General features: G+C 40.8%; 1 protein-coding gene across 1 annotated transcript; it reads left to right on the top strand.

Moving 5' to 3' along the window:
• The first annotated feature begins 144 nt into the window (after positions 1-144).
• On the top strand, positions 145-11,719 carry fxyd6 (FXYD domain containing ion transport regulator 6). The gene is made up of 8 exons (XM_041046717.1): positions 145-323; positions 6,942-6,995; positions 7,600-7,623; positions 8,156-8,191; positions 8,343-8,417; positions 8,710-8,746; positions 8,860-8,909; positions 10,415-11,719. The coding sequence occupies exons 2-8, from the start codon at positions 6,947-6,949 to the stop codon at positions 10,450-10,452; spliced, it is 309 nt and encodes a 102-aa protein (XP_040902651.1). The 5' UTR covers positions 145-323; positions 6,942-6,946; the 3' UTR covers positions 10,453-11,719.
• The last annotated feature ends 10,333 nt before the right edge of the window (positions 11,720-22,052 follow it).

Here is a 22,052-nt window from a genome sequence, read left to right as displayed (position 1 = left end):
AACTGTCAATCATATGGTTTTGTGTGTGTGTGTGTGTGTGTGTGTGTGTGTGTGTATGAGAGAGAGAGAGAGAGAGAGAGAGAGAGAGAGAGAGAGAGAGAGAGAGAAGGAGCGAGAGAGAGCTCCAGAAAGGGTTCAGCGCACTGAATAGACAGTCGCTCCTGGAGTCACACTGTAATCCATCACATCTATTTCTCCTGGACAAGTAGATGTGAGAAGTGTGCACATATTGACAGATGAGAATATTTCGTACGAAAACCTTGTGAGACAAGCTGATTGATCTTTGTGGGTGGATATCAGTTTGTTGGCTGGAGAAACAAGAGGTAAGTTGATAAGCGCGCATATATGATGTGTTGGATGTTGTTGTTATTGGTTTTTTTTTCCAGACAATTATTGTCAGGAGGGGTCTTAAAAGCCATGAGAGATAAATTGGAGGGGAATTTTATCGTCATTTATTCCCAGCAGGTTATTTGGAATACACAGTCCAGTTTAAACAAATCTGGTAATCAGGGATTTTCACTGAATCACGCCTCTAAGTGAAATTATTTTTTACGCCAACGTGTGTGGTGTTTACAGTATTTGCACTCTGCTGGATATGATTTCATTAACTTGCACAAATGCTGTTTACAACCCTAGTTGTTATTTATCACTGCTCTAATATACAGTGAGGGTGTGTCTGCTGGCGCTGATCACTACAACCTTCACTGATTGAGCGGCAAAAAAAAAAAGCAAATATGGATCAAAGGCTTAAAACGAGCGTGCCCAATTCACTTCATCTGACGCCACTGTTATCGTGTGCCTTGTCAGAGTAACTTGAAAATCAGATGTCGTGCATGATGTCACTGCTTTTATTGTAAACGGCGAGTTGCTTTCACTGAGACAGAAAAACACAAGGCGGATGCTGGCTCTCTTTTCCAGCTCCATCAGATGATCCACAGGTTGAGGGGACGCAGAAGTGGATGAATGCGCAGACGTCACCCATCGGATGTTGACATATATCGTGCCAATTGTATATTTAGAGTGTGTCGGTGAAACCTGGCGGTGCGTGATACCTGTGCGTTGATATCATAATGGAGAGTTTATCAGTGCGTTATTGAGGTCGGTCTTTGTTTGTTGTGCGCGCAACTTGCACAGATAACAAAAGGTGCTGGATATTTTTTATTACCGACGTATTAATTTAGAAATGGTTAGATGGCCATTTATCGTAGATACAGACTGAATTCCATCCGACTAATTCTGACTTCAAAGCTTCGTGCCACACCCCTTTTCTCCTGTTTATGTGCGGACTGGCCGTCCCTGTGTTTTCATATGAGCCCGTCATCTTAACCCATTTCTCCTTCAGCGCCAGAATTTTCAGTTGGAGACAGTTACCATAGAGATAACTGGACACTATGGAACGACGCACATTGTTGTCATGGTGATGTAACATCATTATGGTGGCAGATATAGGAGGCCAAGTTGTCGCCCCCCCCCCCCCCCCCCCCCACAAAGGTTGTGGAGACCTGTGGCGTGACCCATTTATCTGCCCTACATTTTTTTTTTTTTTTTGATGTTGAAAAATAGGAAATGCCTTTTTAATTTAACCTGGGACTTTAGTATTAATTTGTTTAAATACTTTTACAGAAGGCTAAGGGTTATTGGTCACCAAACGGATGTCCTTCCAGAAACCTGCACAAAGGGGTAGTGGGATGTAAAGGGACACACACATAAATAAACACAAATAACCAATCAAACAGGTACACATTCTCTCAGAGACACAGACAGATGGAGCAGTATTTCATGTGGAGGTGTACCTTACGGAGTTAACAACAGTCAGACAATGAAACACACGACAAGCCTGGGAAGATGACGTCTATCACATGATATAATTTCAAATGCTGCATAATCTGTGTCATTGTGCAGAGGATGGGACACATTTAGAAGGGCTGGCGGGGTGTGGTCTCATGCAGAAACACACATACAATGGACTCTGGCATACTCAGTCGTTTTGATGTTGTCTTTCTTTAATGACCTTGTCGGGTTTTTCCATGATTTCTCAGTTAAACTGTCATTTTAGGTGCTTCTGTTGCAAAAGTTTATGTCACAGTGATCTTACTGTCTTCTGAGACTCATACATTTGGCAGATAGTATGAAGTCAAAGGTTAGATTGTTATTTTTCTCGCGTCTCACTGACGGTTGAGCACTCTGCTGCCCTTAACTGCTTCACCATCTCACTGCTCCCATTGCTTTGACTTATTGTTATCTCTGTTGTCTCTTACTTATTTCTTTGTATCACTCATGTCATTTGTCTCACCGCATTTTCTGACCTTTCTTTTTAATAATCTGTGTATTTTACACTGGAAATGCCACTATCATGCAACATACTGGCCTTCCCCTGTCCTTTCCCCCAGACAGTGTCTCCTCTGCATGCCCTACTCCTGTACTCTCCTGCCAGACATTGTCTGTCTCTGTCTGCCCTTTCCTTGTCCCCTGTCCCCACATTACAGAAAACAGCCTCCTACCCTGCTATTTCCTTGTCCTCCCCAAAGAGATATGGTCACCCAGCCTACCCTTTTCCTGTCCTTTCCTCTCAGACAAATGGGAGTCTGGTTCTGGAACTTGATATTGCAAAACAATAGTGCAGATATGAGGAAACTGCTCAGGTGCCATGTTTCATACCTAGTGAGAGAAAGGCTAGCGCTGAATAGCTGCTTGATACATTACATTGGGCAGTGCCAGGTTGCCAAACTCCCTAAAGGATTCTCATGGGACAAGCATGTGAATCTGACCCACTAACAGTTAAAGATATTCCCCTTGAAAGGAGATTCATATTGCAACACAAACCCAAACCCAAAAGTTTAATTCTTCACTGTGATCTCAACATTTTTTAAATTGATGTATATATTTTTGAAAACACCTAGCCCTGGTTTCATTGTTACTGGTGTATTGGAAGAAACTGTAATACAGCAACAGTGTCACTATTACAGAGTTAGTCAATTAGAGAACAACGACTTAATTCTCTGAACTGTAAAATGCCCCTACTTGGTTCCAGTTCTCTGAAAAGAAAGAATAAAACAAACATACACACGCAAAAGTAGTTTTAAACTCTCAAACACTCATATCTCTACTGGCCTAAAAAACAAAACAAAACAAAAAAAAAGAAACAAGTACTGGTCAAGCTAATGTGTAGTTTAAAACAGGTAGATTTGTTGAACATATCAAAAAGTATTTTTGGGACATGGGAACACAATTGTGATACCTTCTAAAAGAAAAACTTTCAAGTTGGGATTTGTATTTCACATATATATGTCTGCTTCCCCAGCACTTAAATAAGGATTGGTGTTGTGGAGTGAGTGGCCATCTAGTGTTTTGAGTCTGACTGATTGCTTGGCCTTTAACCCCAGACTGTCTTTGCTTCCTCCAGAATCAGGCGAGGTTGTTCAACGGGCCACTTAACCCTGAACACTTACTGTCATATCAGTGCTATTTACACGTCTCTTAGTGAGATGAGACACAAAAAGGTATTAGACCTCTCTCCATCCACCAGCCAGCAGCATCTTCGTCTTTCCCTCCAACAGTCCGCCCTTCCATTAGTCTCTCAGTGATGGACCTGTCTTTACACTGCCAGTACTGGAGACCATCCGGATGAATGCACATTATTCCATTTTGCTTTTGCTATATATAGTGCCAGAAGGATCATATTATTTAGGAACACTTTACAAATGGCTAAGTAGCTACTGTACTTCATGCACAACTGTATATTTACAATTCAAGCTTTGTGCTTTTTTGTGTTTTGTTAAAGAAAAAAAAAAGTAACTTTTGGATGAACACTTGTTTCTCGTTGAAAACAGTGACAAAAGGGCTCACTATCAGTCAACATCTGTTGAGTTAGATGAGGTTTTGATCTCTCCTGCCACATTTCTCTCTTCAGCCCACTTCCTCTCAGATGTATAGAGGTTCTCACACCAGTCAGGCAGCATGTGATAATGAAAAGAAGTGGGATCGAGAAGAGAAAGAAAAAGGTTAAGGGAGGCTATATCAGACAAGGTGTCGGACATGGATGACAAGCATGTACAAAGCTTAGAGACTGCTTCTTATGTAAAAAACAATAACCTGTATACAATAAAGGTTTTGTGTCACAGTCGGGGCTTTACTGTTGTAAAAACTGTCACAGACAATTGTAAACAATTATGTAAAAACACAACTATCAAATTTGCAATGGCAGGAAATCAGTCAGTGGGTGAAACCTGAAACTCTGAAGAAATAAAAATTCTTGTGAATTGTGAGCAAAAACAACTCATCTGCGTTTATTCAGTTAAGCATGCTGTTTGATAGATGGAACAAAGATGACGTACTTACCGACTTCTTGCTCCAGCTGTATTGAAAGCTCCGTCAAAGACAAATTATAGTGTGTTTGATTGTTTTCTACTCCAAAACTGGTAGTCAAATGCTGAACAGAAACAGTTTGGTGCTGTAGATTTGGATTTTAAAGGACACATCTGCTTTAGCGTGAATAACTTTCCTGCCTGCTGTACTTGAGCTGGATCAGTGTTTAATAATTTGTCTGAACTGAATATAAGTGATGTACAGTTTGGGGACAACCATCAATCATCGCCTCTGTTGTGAAAAAAGATGTCGCTTTCAAGATGTGCAGATGTGACAGACATGCCTCCAAAGGCTATATTGTCGTATCTGATCATTCGTAGATGAATTTGGTTTTAATGTGCCACTGAATGCACCGTATACTTCATAACACTTCAATACACTGTGATGGTTAAAAAGACTGAGAAAAGATGTCAAATGTTTCTGTCTTGCCTGTGTAGTCACAACTGAAATGAAAAGCCTCACCAGAAGAAGAATTTCTCTTTTGTCTTTAGTATTTATTGATGTTATGTGACTTAAGTGTTTTAGTACATATGCACATATGCAGAAGAGAACAAGAAACAAGAGAGCTTCTTATTAATTAAAATGATTAAAATTTGTTTATTAATGGTAAACAGCTCTACCTCCTCAGTGACTGTACTTCTTGGAACACAGCGCACACCCACTCAACAATATCAAAACAAGCACAAAAATGAAAATGTTAAATTCTAGTAATCTGTGCACAGAACAGACCGTTAAACAATTTTTTTTCTGTCTAAGTTGATTTGATTTTGATTGACCATTTTAAGGGTGGATACCATTAGTCTAATGGACGCCATAGGCCTTCTGTTCTACAGTTGTCATCTTGTGTCACATTATTTCAGAAATGTCCTACTTACCAGTGTGTTGCTCAGATCTGTATGAGGGCTCACAAATCAAATATACAGAGCTCCAACATACAAATAGCAACTGCAAAGGAATGCTACAGTCAGCACCTCTTCTAATGACTATAATGCAGTGTGTTCATTTAAGTGCATTATGTCCTGTACCACTGATACATCTGAAGATGGACAAACAGCCAAATGGGTAGATGGCTATAAATGGACCTAGTCAGTCAGAGAGCCAGTCAGTTAGACGGACATAAGTAGATAAAGGCATGTAGGCAGTCTGGTTGTCAGCCAGGTGGCACTGTCAAACAAGACAGGTAGAGCTTGAGTTACGTAAAACTTCTGGACTATTTAAGTCTTGAGACAGATGCTTCTATTGCTTGTGTATAACGTATATGTGATGTACTGCAAACTTGTCACTTTCTGTTATTTAACTGTGGAGCTTAGACATGCTTCATAAGAGGCATTGCTGTCAAATCTTGTTACCTCCCTGTATTTATCTATATTGAAATATTACTCTGAATGCACCCTCTTAGCTTGTTTGGAGGATTGATGTATAACACATTACCAGACACTTTGGAGAATTTGATGGAAAATTAGACCACTTCAAGATATTGATTTAGAACTTGTTGTTGCCACCAGGTCTGCGTTGTAAGTGCTCTGTAAGACTGATTTTATTGAACTATCAGAAAAAGTAAGAAATAGATTACCTGACCTTTCAAACCTGTGTTTGTAGGGGTTTTACAAATGTGAGGAGCTAGACATTTACTCATTCTATGAAAAGCTTCTTCTGTTCAAATGTCATTGATCAAAAATCTAATTACTCAGAATGCTTGTATGTTCACAAGACAGTTGATGTGTTTGTTAACTAACGTCTTAGTTTAGCACATTAACATGCTAACATTTCTTAATTAGCACTAAAAGCAGAGTAAAGCTGAGTATGATGGGAATGTCAATAGTTTTGCAGGTGTTTAGTCATAAGTACTTGCTGATGGTTTTAGAGGAAAAGTCAGGGGATCACCAAAGTCATTCGCATACATCCTCTGGGGACCATGATAATGTCTGTGGCAGATGTCTGCACAAAATTTCATTGCTATCCATGCAAACGTTGTGGAGATATTTTATTCAGGAGTAAAGTGGCGAACCCAGTGACTGACTCATCAATAGCCTAACACTGTCCTCCCCGGAACCATGCAGTTAGCATGGTTGCAACGTTGCCTCAGTGACATTACAGCACCTACAAAATGCATTTGCCAATGCAAAATAGTTGAATATGAACACATTTTATAGTAGTCACAGTTGGTGTCTGTGCTTTGAATACCCCAGACGAAAATAGGTCAAGGTTATGTGACGTCCACAGGGAGGTAGGAATAATCTCTGCCAGGAAAAGAGAACATGTATGCAGTCTCACAACATGGATTGTTATGCAAGATAAGAAATTAAATCCATAGGCCTTTTGCATCCCTTAAACTCCAGGGGTTTGGACAGAGCCAGTTCTGTGTGATGTGATTCCCCTTTCACACATCACTGTATGTCTGCTTAGTCTGTTTGGTCTGAGTGGTGTATACAAACTGCATGTGTATGCGTGTTCATTGTTAATGTTTATGTTAAGTGTAGGTTTGTATGTGTGGTGGAACACTCTCTCACTGTATTTTTTTTCTGTCTTTCTTTCATTCTCTCTCACCCTCCCTCTTTAATGCTCTATGTCAACAGTTGCCATGGAAACTATTTTGTTCTTCTTCTCTTCACTCCTGGTGTGTGTGGCTGGTAAGTGCCCCCCTACTCACAAAACCCTCTCTTCTCTCTCTCTCTCTCTCTCTCTCTCTCTCTCTCTCTCTCTCTCTCTCTCTCTCTCTCTCTCACACACACACACACACACACACACACACACACACACACACACATGCATGCACACATGCCAGCTGTCCATAGGGAGGCAGTGTAAGGGCAGGTAGTGCTGACATGAAAAGGCACTCTCTGGGTGTGGGCCTGTGGGCAAAACATCAATTACTTCTTTAGGGCTTAATGTGTGGGTTTTCGTAGACTGGCTGTGTCACTGACGACGTGTGTGAGGTCTGTTTGTGGTGTATGATTAAATGCAAGACACAAAAACACATGCTCTCACAGTCCCACACAAGAAATAGATGATGTGGTGCGGTGCTGCAAATGTTTTTTTTTCCTGGCACTTTGAGGTTGTGTTAGGTAAAACTTAGATAGATAGATCAAAAGACAAAGACACCAAGAGATGGGTGTGATTTGAGTATTTTTTATCTCATGGCTTCCTACCTGATTTCCTGTTTTTCTTTCTTCTCTGTTTTTCTTTACTGTCACCCTTTGACTCAAACCACTTCCTCTCTTTGCTGCCTCACAGCTGTAGCAGACCCCAGTGCAAAGGGTGAGTACTCTTGATGTAATGTCTAAAATCTCAGTCCTAGCAGCCACATAGATGGGTCTGTTGGTTTCCAGATCAGAGCTCAAACCCTTATGGATTGCCCCACTACAGCGAACAGTGGCAGATGTATGGATTAAGACTAAGAATTACTAGACCCAACTGTGGGTTGAAGAGAAAGAGCATTTTATAGGGCAAAATCAATGCTAAAGAGATGAGAATGGTTGTTTGGAATTAAAGAGAGGGGATAACATATGTATATGAATACACAACAAAATAGATTAAATTCTAATACATATAGTGCAAACAATGCTAGAATCTTTTCAAACACTAATGTCAATGAAGAACATTGGTGTTGGATGATTCTGCAAAACTCTTGAATACATCTAGTGGCACCATTTTAAGAAATTGTGCTCAGATTGTGTTCAGTTGCAGTTATGGTTGCCCCCCCCACCACCACATAATGAACTTTAATAATGTCTGGATAGTACTGAGACCTTTGGTTCTAAATGTGTGGTTTTGCTATTATGTTTTACAGATGGCAAGGAGGAAGTTCATAACCCATTTATTTATGGTACGTTTTGAAGAATTGTTCTTTCCTGCACACACCATTGTCAAGACACCGCAACTCCCTCTGCACATAAAGATACTTTTTTCCATAAATTGCATATTGATTTAATTTCTCTCTCATGCTGCTGTGTGCATTCTGTCATCAACTTCCGTAGACTATGAGAGTCTCAGGATTGGGGGATTGGCTTTTGCTGTGGTGCTGTTCACACTGGGCATTCTTCTCATCCTCAGTAAGTTAACCTCTTTGTGTGTGATCTTGTATATCATTATATTATGTGTACATCCATTTGGTGTAATCAAGTGTTACAATCAAATTAAAAAATAATTAATAAAGTAATGAATCATTATTGCATTTCCACAGTATGTTACTACACCATGTGGTTTTCACACTGTTTTATTTTTATTAATTATATTCTAATTATTGTGTATCACTGAGCCACTTTTAGCCTGTGATGACAGAGACGATACATCTTCCCAATTAGACTTCTAATCAACACAGCTAATGATTTCTTAAATTTCCAGGTCGGCGGTGCCGCTGCAGTATCAACCAGAAGCCCAGGTATGTCAGTGTCCCTCTCTGATTGAAAAAAAAAAAACAGACTCTTTCATTTTGTAAGGTTTGTCATGCTACATTATTTGGTTACCATGACAACATGTGGATCCTCACTTCAGGGCCCCTGGAGATGAAGAGGCACAGGAGGAGAACCTGATTGTCTCCAAGGGTAAAATGCACATTTTAACTCTCTGTCAGCTCGTTTCACCTCTGGCTCACCCCCTGACATACATTCATAATTCCATAATTGAGGTGATCCCTTCGGGAGTGCCCATGGCTCAGGCTGGGGCGGGGGGGTGTACTGTATGTGTTAGACAGTGAGAGAGCATACAAGGTGTTTATACTTTAGAATACATATACATATAGAATATAACCTTTTTTGAAAGGCGTACAGCAAGTTTTATTTCATATCTTCAGAGCTGTTTTAGGTTTCAGTTCATTTCAACACAGTGTAAAAATCAACCAGCAAAGACTTGTGAAACTGTAATAGGTAATTTATCACACAAGAACATTTTGTCACCTTGACATTATTGTCAAAATTAGAACGTTACCTGTAGTTACAAGCACTGACTGTTTTGCAATATCTACAAGTAAAAGCTTTCATGGCCTCCAGGTTTGGAGCTTGTTTAACGAATAGTTAGAGTAGAATGGTAGAGCAGAATGGAGTGGGGGAATTTAAGCTTCAAGACTGGGATTTCAGAGATGAAAGAAATAATCTTTTTTGGCAGTCTAACCATAGCGTATGTATCAGTAAACAGCCTAGTGCAGTATGGTGCCATCTTGTTAGTGTGCAGAGTTCATAATCAGCATATTCACAGAGTATATTCTACAGTTTTTTTTTCTCCTAGTGACTCCCACATGCACATCTCATTCATGCCGGTCCTTTACTCACACCAGGCTCCTCCACTCCATATAACAAAGTGTGAGCTAATGTCTGATCAAAATAACACAACATTTTATGATGGGCTGGTTTGTCATTAAATACAACACAGAATTAATTTAGTTGGCAGCAGTTATCATTGCTACAACACTTTCAAATCAGTTCAAGGATGTGCTGACAGCCTTGAATGCACTACCAAAGTTTTCAAACAGCTTCTGTTCTCATCTGCATTAGCATAAAGCCGGTAAAATTAAGTGTTGTATTACCAGCGTCAATTAAGCTTCAAGTCTTTGCAAGCTGATTTTCATAATGTGGTCTGGAAGGCATAGATGCTAGAAGTATTCAGATGCTTTGGCAATGTAAAACTAGTAACTGCACATTGTAAGAACAAGTACCACACATACAAGTCTTGCCTTTAAAAATGAGTAAAAGCAAAAATCAGAATGAACAACGCTGTACTATGTACAAAAATTTTTTCATCAATAAGAAATATAAAGTATAAAGTAGTGTAAAATGGTTCTGTCAAACTTCAAACTTACTAAAATATATTGCTTAGAAGGTTGAAAACAAAGGTTGTGATGTCCCTTATAAAACTGTCCATAAAAATCTCACGTTCAGATGATTTGAGTTAAAATGTTTGTGAACACGTCCAAAACTATGAGCATGGTCCCTCAAGTGATTCCACACAAGTGAGCTCAGGAGAGAGAGGAATTCTTTGGAAGAAATGTCTGTGAGCAAGTTTAGCATTTTGCACTTGTGCTTCAACTAAATCCCTTGTCCTTGACCTCTTTCAGCTGCAGCAGTTGCCAAAGAGACTCCAGCAGAGAACTGAGGCAACTCCACAGGACCGGACTGCCTTCTGAAATGATGATCAGTTTTATTTGATATTAAGCCGCTATAACATTGAAGAAATTGATGATTATTATAACTGGTTATATGATATGGGAAGAGGGGAGGTATATGTTTAGAGGTATAATATGTACATAAACCTTGTCCCCTGAAGACAAACCTTTAGCCTGTTGTGCTCTGTTGTGACCGTGCCAGTCCCTCAGTTCTCTTGTCCGTCCCTGTGCCTTTGTGTGACAGCCTCTCACTCCAGTTCTTTAACTTAGCCAGTAGCACCTTCGACACAAGATTGTCTTTAAAGCCCTAGAAGAAATTTTAATGTTGTGTGGTCCACTGTTCATTGTTTTGTACTTCTATTGCCTTTAGGTTTTAGGATTTGTCAACTGGTGGTTTATTGGCATTTTGTCAATTTTGTCAGCTGTCCTGGATAATGTTTGTTACATTTGGATTATAACATATGTCCATGTATACAGTATACACATAATATATATATATATAAGTAAAGATAGTTTACAGATAAGATATACAGTAAAATATCCTTCATTTAGGTGTGTGTTTGAATGGCTGGGTGTTTGCGTGCAATGTGGACATGTATGCGTTCATATCCTGTGTATGTAGGACTCTGTGTACATCACGAGTGCATGTGTATCTCTACATGTACATGTGATGAGCCTTATATAAGACAATCTCAACTGCCACAGCTCTCTGTCTGAGCACAGGAATTCTTTGCAGGTACCTGCAGGAGCTCCTCCACTGTGGTGTTTTATCATCTATAGTTGAGGGAGCTCCAGCATCAGCTGTCTCACTGCCGTCATCTCCACACATCCACTCCACTACTCCGTCACCGGCTCCACCAGGATTAACTAGTCTCCGACAGACTATGATTTTTTTTCTTCTTTTGTGTTTGCTTATTAAATTGCCTAGTGAGTCTCTCCAGTGTCATGATGTTTTGAATGATCATGCATGTAGTACATTTCCGAAAATGAGAGACAAAGTTTGGGTGCTGAGTTTGAGAGAAGTCAAATTCAAAATTTACATTATTTATGAGACTACATTAATAGTAGCCTAATGTAAACCAAATCATAATGAGAGAACAAATGAACAGTCCTTGTTGTGACTCTCCTGTCAGGTCAGGCTTTCACCAATCTTTGGTCTGAGTATACTTGTTTTCAAGATGACTGCTGTACAAGTAAAAGCTATGTTCATTCAGTGCATGAGGCCTTGTTGTGTAGCAAACAGTTGTGCTTTTGGCATAAATAAATAGAAGTATGTCTGAACACAATTTGTGTTTTTTTGTTGTTTAAATGGAAACCAGATATTAGTAGCACTTGAGTTTTTTTTTCTTTGTTTGGTTGTTTTTCATAATTTTCTTCAGCATCTCCATTTAACATTTTAGCCAAGAAAATCAGATTTCACACGCAACCCTCCAACAGCAATTGAAATTGGTCTGGTAATGTCTTGTCAATGTCAATCAAGGTTATAAGCTGCTTGCGGGGCCATGAAACTATATCAGGAAATGGGTTCCTCCCCAGCAGAGCCAGTAACATGCTGCTCTTTGTGCTATGATTCCAAAGGTTGGCAGATCTTTTCTTTATTGGCATCAGAGTACAAAATTTATGAGACTGTAAATATGTAACTAAGCGGCCGTACTGAAATATGGCTGTGTGTGTGTGTGTGTGTGTGTGTTAGAGGGTGGATCTCTGGGGTGGGAGTTTGGTCTGCACCTGCCCCTGACGCAGACAGGGCCACACACACACACAGTGTTGATACAGAACCTTCAGCAGCTCAGGTGAGTAGCAACTTGCTTTTATAAACCGATGTTTACTGAAGAAAAATGCACAAGTCAGTCTGCTGTACGCACTTCAGGTGGTTCAAAACTGGTGTAATTGTTGCTGTTCATAGGTTCATAGGACTAATGTTAATCTGTGTATTGGAGGGATTGTTTGTTATGTATATTATGAATAGATCTTTTCAATTGGTGTCTAGAATGTGTATTTCTGTGTAAAATAGAAATTATTACCATTCTTGTGATGAAAAGATGAAAAGGTCAACTTTTCCCGAACAAGTTGCTCCACTATTTTACTAGGCAAAATATAAGACCACACATGGTCTAATTAATGTACACTGCAAAAGTAGGTTTAGAGGACAGACGGTGCTGAATTGTTGGTGTTCTTGTTAATTGCCTCCCATTGAAGAAATCTAATAGTAGTGATGCATCACTGCATTTTAGGGGTAATTATTTGCTAAAATCATTTGGGTATCAATTCTGCATTATTAGGCACCACATCTACTCTTTCTCCATCTATAACCTCTATCAGACAGAGCAAGGTTCAAGGTTAATGAATATTGGAGCTGTAATATATTAATGAGTAACTGTCCGGTATGCCCTCATGCTCAGTGGTGCAGTGAAAAGGCCCAGACACATGATGAATGAAAGCATTGAAATCCACAATTCACAGTGGCATGCTTTAACAAAATAGAGACAGCAAGGGAAATTTTTAGTCTGTTAATCCGTGCAAGTTAATGATTATAGGTCAAGAGATGTAGATCAGATGAGAAGCTTGTATATGTGTGTGTGTACTTGTACTTCTATCTTTGTGAGGACCAGCTTGAGTTATAGACCCTATGGCGTGAGGACATTTTGGCTGGTCCTCACACAAGGGTTGGGGTTAGGCATTTTGTTGTGATGTTTATGATCAGTATAAGGGGCTAGGAAATCATTATGTCATTGAGTGTCCTCACAAAGATAGTACAAGAAGTACAAGTTTGTGTGCATGTGTGTGTGTAAAGGATTTAGAAAGAAAGGGTGGGGGTGAAAGAGGATCAATACCGCCATTAGCCTCTTAAAGTTCTCAGTGAAGATCAAGGCATTCACTTTACTATTAAGAGTGCAGCAGGCAGCCCAGGGAGGCAATTTGTCAGGACATATAGAGTTTCTGAGCCTTTCAACTACCTCTCATTTAAACTGAATAAGCCCATTTAAACAAGCCTCTACAAATCTGTAACTTTATTAAAAGGGAGAGACTACTAAAGAAACCAAATCCACACAAATCTTTGAACCTGCAAACTTTGGTTTTCAGATACCAGATTTGATGGTGAATGCTTTTATTGTTATTTTATAAAAACAAATTGTTCCTGGTTATTTTATTTAAAACGGCAGACGTGATGGAGCTTCAGCTGGCGGCTGATGTTATCACCGGCCTTTTGTTAACTGTTTGTTTTATGTTCTTCCAGTTTTGTCCAGTGAACACACAAACAGACGAGGCAACATGTCATCTCCTAAAGGTGAGTTACACAGCAAAAACACTTTAACATGACACCAATTGAGTGACTAATATGTACAAGGTCATTCAATCTATTTCTGATTCTGAGCCAGAATTACTGACAACAACACACTAATCATGTATGAGTAATACAAGGCTGACTTTTAACTGCTTTTTAAGAGTAACATAGATATGCCACTGAACTATAAAGAAAAACAAAAAAAAACAAAAAAAAACAAAACAAAACATAAAGCTTAACATAGGTCATACAGAGTGTCCCCGATAGCTTGACAGGGAACAAAACCAATGGGAGTCCTGCAGCCTCACAGTGTCAGCTCACCTTCTCACATTTCAGCGTTCTGCCACAGTTAATCATGTTCACAAAATCTATCCTGCTGTTGGTTGTGGTGTTGTACATCCTGAAAATGGAGCACAATGGGTACAAGTGCCCCTGTAGTGGTAGAAAAACAAGAGGGTGACAATACCGGGAGGTTTATAATATATTACACTACATTTTTAGGAACACTTACAACTCTAAATCTGATATCTATTCCATCCAAGACTACCCAAAATAGCATGCTGTCTGTGTAAAAAACACCTTCAGGGAATGGACCAATGCTGACTGTGACCTATTTTCTTAATTTTCGCTGTTTGACAGAGAGTCATTCAACCAGTAAAGCCCCAAATCTAAAAACCCTTACCAAATCCATGCACAGGTTGAATGTGTCAGAATGAAATGTGACCATTTTTGTTGATTTTTCATGCAGTGGTTTAATGAATGGCACTACTGCTGGATTTCTACCTCTGTCTATTCCTCTCCATCACCAGGTGCCGAAATCGACCCTGATGCAGACTTCGTATATGGTAAGCAAACCACAACTTTGAAAGTGTATCTACTTGGATGAAATGTTTGAAATATTTTATCTAAAAAAAAAAAAAAAAAAAAGAGAGAATGTCGAAAGCACACACAGGATAAAGGGAGTTTCTGCCAGCACACGTAGAGGTTAGATGGGCAAATAAAGTGGGCATGTGCAGAGAGATAGAGTTAAAAATAGGAGGAATAACAAAAATGGAAGTGAGACAAAAGACAAGGACAAAAAGAGAGAAAACAGGGGGTCAGGTGGTGAAAGGGTGTGAAGAAAAGTGAAAGAGGAAGATGGGGTAACAATGAGAGAGAAACAGGGCGTACATTCACAGCTTTCATGCATGACAGTGATGATGTGGTCACATTGTCCTATGTAAATTTGTAGACTACCATACACTACGTGTTGGAGGTCTGGTGTTTGCTGGGGTCATTGTTTTCCTTTCCATCATTCTGTTGGCAGGTAAGTCAACAGCCACATCCAGTATCTGTGTGTGCGCTTTGTGTGCCAAAGCTTGCATGTGTGTTTCAGCTGAAGAGAAAAGTAAAGAGTCTGCTGCAGGGAGTGAAAATAGATACAAAGACACTCAGAAACCAAACAGTTAAGGTGTGATGGGTGTGTGTGTGAATGTGGAATAGAAGCATATTCATTATATTTATGAGGATCATATGTATCTCTGCTCCCATCTCACAGCTGAGAGCAGGTTTGCTGAACAAAAAAAGCATATTGGATATGAGCTTTCCAAAGAACTAACCAACCATTCTCATTATTTTTTTCTGAAGGCAACAAGATCGCCAACTGTGGCAAATCCAAGGTAAGGGAGATGGTAAAAAAAAAATGCTACAAAAAAAATGAGCTGAAAAGCTGAAAAAAAATATGTAGCCTTATAGCGACATCTGCTGGTCATTATGGGACAATACATGTTACTTAGATGCTTTAATTTCTGCATCCTGCCAAGTTACAGGCTATAACAACCAGTGGTAAATCAATGATAATTGGCTCTTTTGTCTACAGCCAAGACATGTTGAAGAGGACTAAACTGTACAGAACCTGCCAGGAACCGAGGGGAGAGCTACAGTGTGCCACAATGTTGACTGTTATGTTTATGAGAATGTAAGGCTTTTGTATTAATAAAGTGTACGTACCCTTGCTGTGTTTATGTTTGTTTCATATCACTGCTGCTCTGGACCTTTTTACAGATCAATGCAATGTAATATTTAAACTGCATGACAGCTTCATTTTGTAACTGTCTTTGACAACAAAATCCCAGCTGAGCCTCCAATCAGGTGCCAAGTCATTCAGAGATATAAACGTAAGAGCATAAACGACCAAATGAGAAGACGAAAATACCAGAAGATACAACATAAAGAACAATATAAATTATATGATTTTAAAAGTTCTCAATGTACAATGTTGTTACAAATAGAAAGGAACTGAACAAAAGTTGTCGGATGTCCCGCATCTCAAAAATCACTTGGTCACACCTGTAGGAGAAAAGTAACAAAACAAGCGCTCCTTCCTGGAAAGGAAACGCCCACCCACCTCGGTGTAATCACCTGGACAGGAAGTGACTTCCTTTTCGTCTTTGTGTGTGTTGTGTGCTGTGTGCTTGCTGTGGGTGAAATTCATAATCTTATTTCGGCTTTATAACAAAAACTTTTAAATACTGTGTTCATACCAAAAACAAAACTACAAAAAAGCCAAACAAACAAACAAAACCTTCGATGTAAACACAATTCCTTGGACTTGCGGTAACAAAAACATTCACAAGGTGGCATCATAAGACCAGCATGACCACAGGAAGAATCGGCTTCAACTTCCCTCGGCAAGTCCACAAGAAGTAAAAGCTGCTAACCCTAACCCAAGGGAAATCAAATGACTCCAAAAACTGGTGGAGAGAACAAGTAGGTGGAAAAGTGCTTTAATCAAACGTTTTGAAGGATAGTCAAAGATGCTGTCGTGAGCTGTAAATTGGACAGCAGTCTGAGAAATGCTGCAGATCACATCAGAGATCAAATAAAAACATAAATAGGGGTTCTGAAACTTCACCAGTGCGCCGAACAGAGACATGACTATGAAAAATAGGCCCTTTCCTGGAAGGCACCACTAACATTTAAAAAAGCAACCCAAGTAGCAGCTGTCCGTACTGGTTTTGGTTGCAGAAAGGGCCTCCAATTATGTATCGCTAAGTTACTTTTAACTGATTATAAGTAAACAGGATGCCCCGTTTTGCCGTTGCATCGGAGCCAGCTAGAGCCGTGCTGCAACATCATAGGCTACTGTATTTTCACTGCTGCAGCACAGATGACAAAGCGCATTAATCATACCGCCAGAAAACTGCGCCTGATTAATTATCCCTGAATAAATAAGTCGTTACAGGGAGAGACAGGAGCTGTCAACTGGGTGAGTCCCAAGAACCCCCCTGCTCTCTACTTCTCTCTCTTTATTTCTTTATCTCTCTCTCTCTCCCCCCTTTTCCATTCAGCCTCCTGAATTTGTGGGAGAAAAAAAAAAAGAGGGGCCGAGCTGTAAAAGTTAACACAGCCTACTGCCCAAACGCCGGAGCAGGCGGTTTTACCGGTTGGATCCCTCAGGGCTCAGGTCAGCTGCTTTCCATAAGGGCTTCAGTTGAGGTAAGCATGAGAAGCCATTTATCACACAGTTCACTAGAGCTGATAACATCACAGCACCAGGAGGAGCTTTGCAGAACAACACATTCGGAAGCAAATGTACAGATGCTGGACAGGTGTGAGAGGGATGATCAGTTACTGTTCCCGTAAGCATTTAGGATGGCTCTGTCAGTGGCTGCTGAGACAAAAGGTCTCAGGGCGACTGAAGGGAAACAAGTGGAGAGTGGATGAAATGTGTTTTCCTTGCGTGGGTTGACGCAGCAGTTGTGGGTGAAGTGACCAAAACTCTTCATGACAGGGACTAACAACAAAGATGCATACTGTTTCTCTACTGGTTGGCTCAAACTGCGTCTACTGTTCTTCACTTGGCACAATGTGGCTCTGTTTAGCTTCAACGGGCTTGTCCCTTTGCAAATTAAATCATTTTGCGTTTACTTTACTATTTATACGCCTGCAGTTTGGGTTCAGATGACCTCTCTGAAGTTCTCTTAGTCATCTCATGTTGTTTTGTAAACTCACAAAGTGCTGACAAGAGGAGCCGTGTCATAGCTGACAAAGTGCTAATAACTGGCCTTCAACTTGACCAATCTCTGTAGCAGTGTAGTGAGCAGTTGTACAGTTCATTAAATATTTGCATTAATTTGTCTACCCCCTGAACTTCTCACAATGCTTTTTGACTGCCATAACTTGTATATGACTCTCATTCATTTTTTTTCTGAAGCTATAAATCTTTAAAAATAGGTCAAAGATGTATAATTAAAGAGTAACTGGTGATTGATCAATAAAATAAATGGCTGGTTTATTGATAATGAAAATAATCATGAGGTGCAGCCCTACAGGATCAGTTTATTGTTGGGCTCGATCTTTTTTTGGGTTTGTTGATAATAAAAAAATGTAGCGTATGACCAAGCTGGTCCCTCAAATGAGTGTCAGTGGTCCCTTCTGGGTTGGTCGAGGTTACTGCATGGTTCAACAAATCACACAGTTTGAGATAAATGATGATGCATCCTTTAAATTTAATGTGGTTGGGTTGGAGTTGTAGAAACTGAAGAATATAATGCTTGAATAAGCTTTTCTCTGTTGTGCAGCAACAACATTTTTACATTTGTCAGCATGTCCTTTAACTTTGTTGTTTGAGTAGTTTTACGTGTGTGTGTGTGTGTGTGTGTGTGTAACTGGTTAACCAGTCAGACAGAGGTACGGGAGTTTTAAAGCGTGGGAAAGCGATAACATCAAAGCTCAGAAGGTCAAGATGGAAAATCTGCCCTCAGCTAGGCTCTGCAACGTCCTCTCACACCTGCCAGCGCTCTCTATCCCTCCCTCTGTTCCCTGCCTCTCCCTCTGTGTCTCTTATGCATCAGTTTATTGTTGACTTATGTAATGTAACAGACCGGAACTGCAAAGATTTGAGTGTAAACATCTGTATATTTCTGTTTGTTCATCCCTTATTTATACATGTTACTTTTCTAAATGCCCTGGAGATTGATACAGTTTGATGTATGAAAACAGAGTCTATGTGCACAATATTACTACATGACTTTAAAATAACTAGATAAAAAGTTTTAGGAATCCGGTTAATGCAACAACCAGTGAGTTATTAGTTTGATGCAGGGAACACATGGTAAGACTTTTCTTTTTTAGTGTAAATTGTAAACCAATGAAGATCTTGTAACTAGATTTTCAGACAGGACCATCTGCATGTTGACTTTCAGTCACAAGATTAGGTCATTATTCATGACCTGCCATAGTTGACATTGTACAACAGTGGTGCAGATTCTCTTGCAAACATACATTTGCATTTACTGCATTGCAATGACTTTTGGGGCCCCGAGAATCTGGGGCCCAGGGGCAGTTACCCACCTCATCCACTCTCCAGTCTTAATAGGAACAATCCTAAAGCACTGGATTGTTTAGAAAGTCAACAAGTAAAAGATTTAAATATTGTTTACGGTCACACTGGTTAAAAGTAAACCTGATAAGTGAAAGTTGTCTCAGAAGAACTTCTTTTAGTTACTTCATTTATATCAAAATTTTACAAATATTTATAAGTTGTGCACTTTTTGGACTATTTGGAGAGAGAGGGGGACGTCAGGCAGGCCAGTCTTTTGGCTTTATCAATATATGGACTAAGACCTTGAACTGGAGTCACAAACAAGTGTGTCCCACTGAAAACTTTGCCAAGATCAGCCTATACAGGAAATGCAGCAGTGTGTGATCTTCTAATGATAACATCTTTAATTGTGACCACTGGGTGTCACTAGATATCTCTGATCAATATCTCTGTACAAGGCACAATCATAGTCATCTGACTAAATCTTCAATATATTCAAATTCAGATGATAAATGTTAATCCTTTACTGAGCTGTTCAGTTTTCATTCTCATTGTTCTGCTTGAGGAACACAGTGGAAGTCAGAAAGTGTGTTTGTGTGTCACCCACTGTGGAGTGAGAGCAGCGGGTCTCTAGGTTGGTCCCACAGAGGATGCCTCCAGCGGCAGCCATCTTGGAAGTGGTGGTATCGCCCTGGCACAGTATGTTTTTGTCTCCAGGCGTTCTGTCTGCTTCAGAATCGCTTCGTGTCCCATCTCCAATGTTTTTTTTCTTTCTCTTTTTCAATCTCATCCTCTTTCTCCCCCATCTCCCTTGCCTCCTTCCTTCTCAGCCATGCAAATAGTCTCATTTGCAAATGTGGAAAAACAAGTGGTGGGGGGGAGAGAGAGAGAAATGGAGAGATGAACCTCCATCCGAAGAAGGTACCCCCCACGCACCACCTCCGCCCCTCACCCCATCCTCTCGTTATCCTCCCCAGCTCATTTGAATAAATTAACACCCCTTGATGTCTAGTGTGCACATGCACATACTCCCATGCAAAAACACACATTGGCAAGCACGTACAAACTCAAGCAGATTCACATGGACAAATACACACTCACGCACACTCGACTGTTGGGTAGAAGAACAGCCAGATATACATGTCCTGCACCTTGCTGCCATGTAGACACACGCACACATCCTCTGATGTGCTGATACACTCTCACTCATCTGCCACAACATTCACGCATGCTTGGTTAAAGATAAACACACTCCATTGGTCGGCACCTTCCTGTTAATGCACTGCAGCATAGTGGTGTGTGGCTCATATTAGCCTAATGCAGAGGCTCGTTTGTACACAGTGGCATGCAGAGCTAGCTAGGGCGGCCCCACCAAAGAAAAAGGGCTCCTGCTGCATATTTCTCGGCTTTGACCGTGTTCAGGACTGGCACTTAACACAAAGTCCAGTTTTTGTGTCCATTTTCACTTCTGTGATGTGGTTTTAAAGGATCACAACTCCTCTATTTGACCCATCATTGAATGGTTTACCCTGAAGCTCCCCCATCCGCAATCCACAATCGCCATTCCCATTCCTGCAGCTCTCTCCCCATTCTCATTTCGATCCCTCTGACCTTGCACAGAGCTACGCAGCAGCACCATGTGCCCTCACCCTCTCCCAATTCTGACCTTGCCGAGGTTTCAGTGGGCTGGGGGCTGTGCATTAATACTGGATACATTAGCGTTAATATGATCCTAGCATGCAGTCAGTGCCTGAGGGGAGCTGTGATTGTCTGAGCATTAACATTAACATCCACATTAACTTATCTGCCTCATCACTCTCTCTCTCTCTCTCTCTCTCTGTCTGCCCCTCACCCCTCCCTCTGCCTTCTCTGTTTCTCTCCTGCCCTGCTCACCCGTTTTCTTCCTCAGTCAACAAACTCGCACTCTCCTCCTCCCTCCTTGCTTCCTGTCTCCTTCCCTATCTCCAGGCAACGATGGAGCAGAGTGATGGAGATGAGTCACATGGTGCTGTGGTTTTTAGTGGTGTGGTGGCAGCCTGTCCTGGGTCCTGTCCTCAGTGACAGTCACTAGAGCTGTCTGGGAGCTGCTTGCCTTTTCTCTGGCCTGGCTGGCCCAGCTCAGCCTGTCAGCCCCCATGATGATCACTGGCTGACATACAGTACAACCTGCTTGGTGCTGTCAGGCCAACTCACATCAGCCCCTTAACCAGCTTGCCATGCTGCCTTTTGAAGTCCTGACTGAGACTTCATGTGTTACCATACAGGGCTGCTGGGCGGAGCCTCTGTGCACGAGGTGCTTGGTTTGAGTGTCAAGGTGTTGGATGCTGTTATATGACCAGTTTGTCATTGGGAGATGGGGAAGAGTATTGAGGTGCAGAATACATGATGCAGAGACAGATTCTGTTCCCCGGGTGCTGTCAGATTTCTAAACAAGAGTGCCCATCTCACTCAGCGTGCACTGTAGGCCGCACTTTTAAACTTGAATTATGGTTTGCGGCTGGGGAAGTGCATAAAGCTGAAAAATGTATCCTTCTATAAAAAGAAATATAAAGTGCACATCTGGATGTACAGAGTGTATTATGGCAGTGCTCCTGTGCACACTCAAATATGTCCCTGTCATTGTGAGGTGTACGTGTGTGCACGTTTGTGGGTCTGTTTGAGACAGAGAGAGACAGAGAGGGTGCGTGGGTGTGTGTGTTTCCACCTGTTACATAACAGAGCGTGGAGGCAGAGTGTGCTGCCTTGCCTGCCACACTACATCGGCTCTTTGGTGGGAGTGAGAGAGGCCCCAGCTCGCCTCAGCTCGATTCCACAGCCAGAACTACTTTTGGTTACGATGCTCAGAACATTATACTAGTGAGAGAGACACAGAAAGAGTGATGGTGGAGGTTAGAAGGGAGTTCATGTCAAGTAGAAGGTGCTGGATGTCAGATAAATAGTGTGACTAAGCGGACATGCTTGTCTGAAATGGATGAATAACAATCAGCCATGCTTTGGTA

This window comes from Toxotes jaculatrix, chromosome 9 (genome assembly GCF_017976425.1).
Source record: "Toxotes jaculatrix isolate fToxJac2 chromosome 9, fToxJac2.pri, whole genome shotgun sequence".
NCBI lineage: Eukaryota > Metazoa > Chordata > Actinopteri > Toxotidae > Toxotes > Toxotes jaculatrix.
This window is presented reverse-complemented; position numbering and strand designations above follow the sequence as displayed.

Bases quoted from the DNA above. Each gene is read 5' to 3' on its own strand.
- fxyd6 (XM_041046717.1), top strand. From the start codon at position 6,947: ATGGAAACTATTTTGTTCTTCTTCTCTTCACTCCTGGTGTGTGTGGCT. The intron at 6,996-7,599 runs GTAAGTGCCCCC...GCTGCCTCACAG, and splicing joins ACTCCTGGTGTGTGTGGCTG to CTGTAGCAGACCCCAGTGCA. The intron at 7,624-8,155 runs GTGAGTACTCTT...TATGTTTTACAG, and splicing joins AGCAGACCCCAGTGCAAAGG to ATGGCAAGGAGGAAGTTCAT.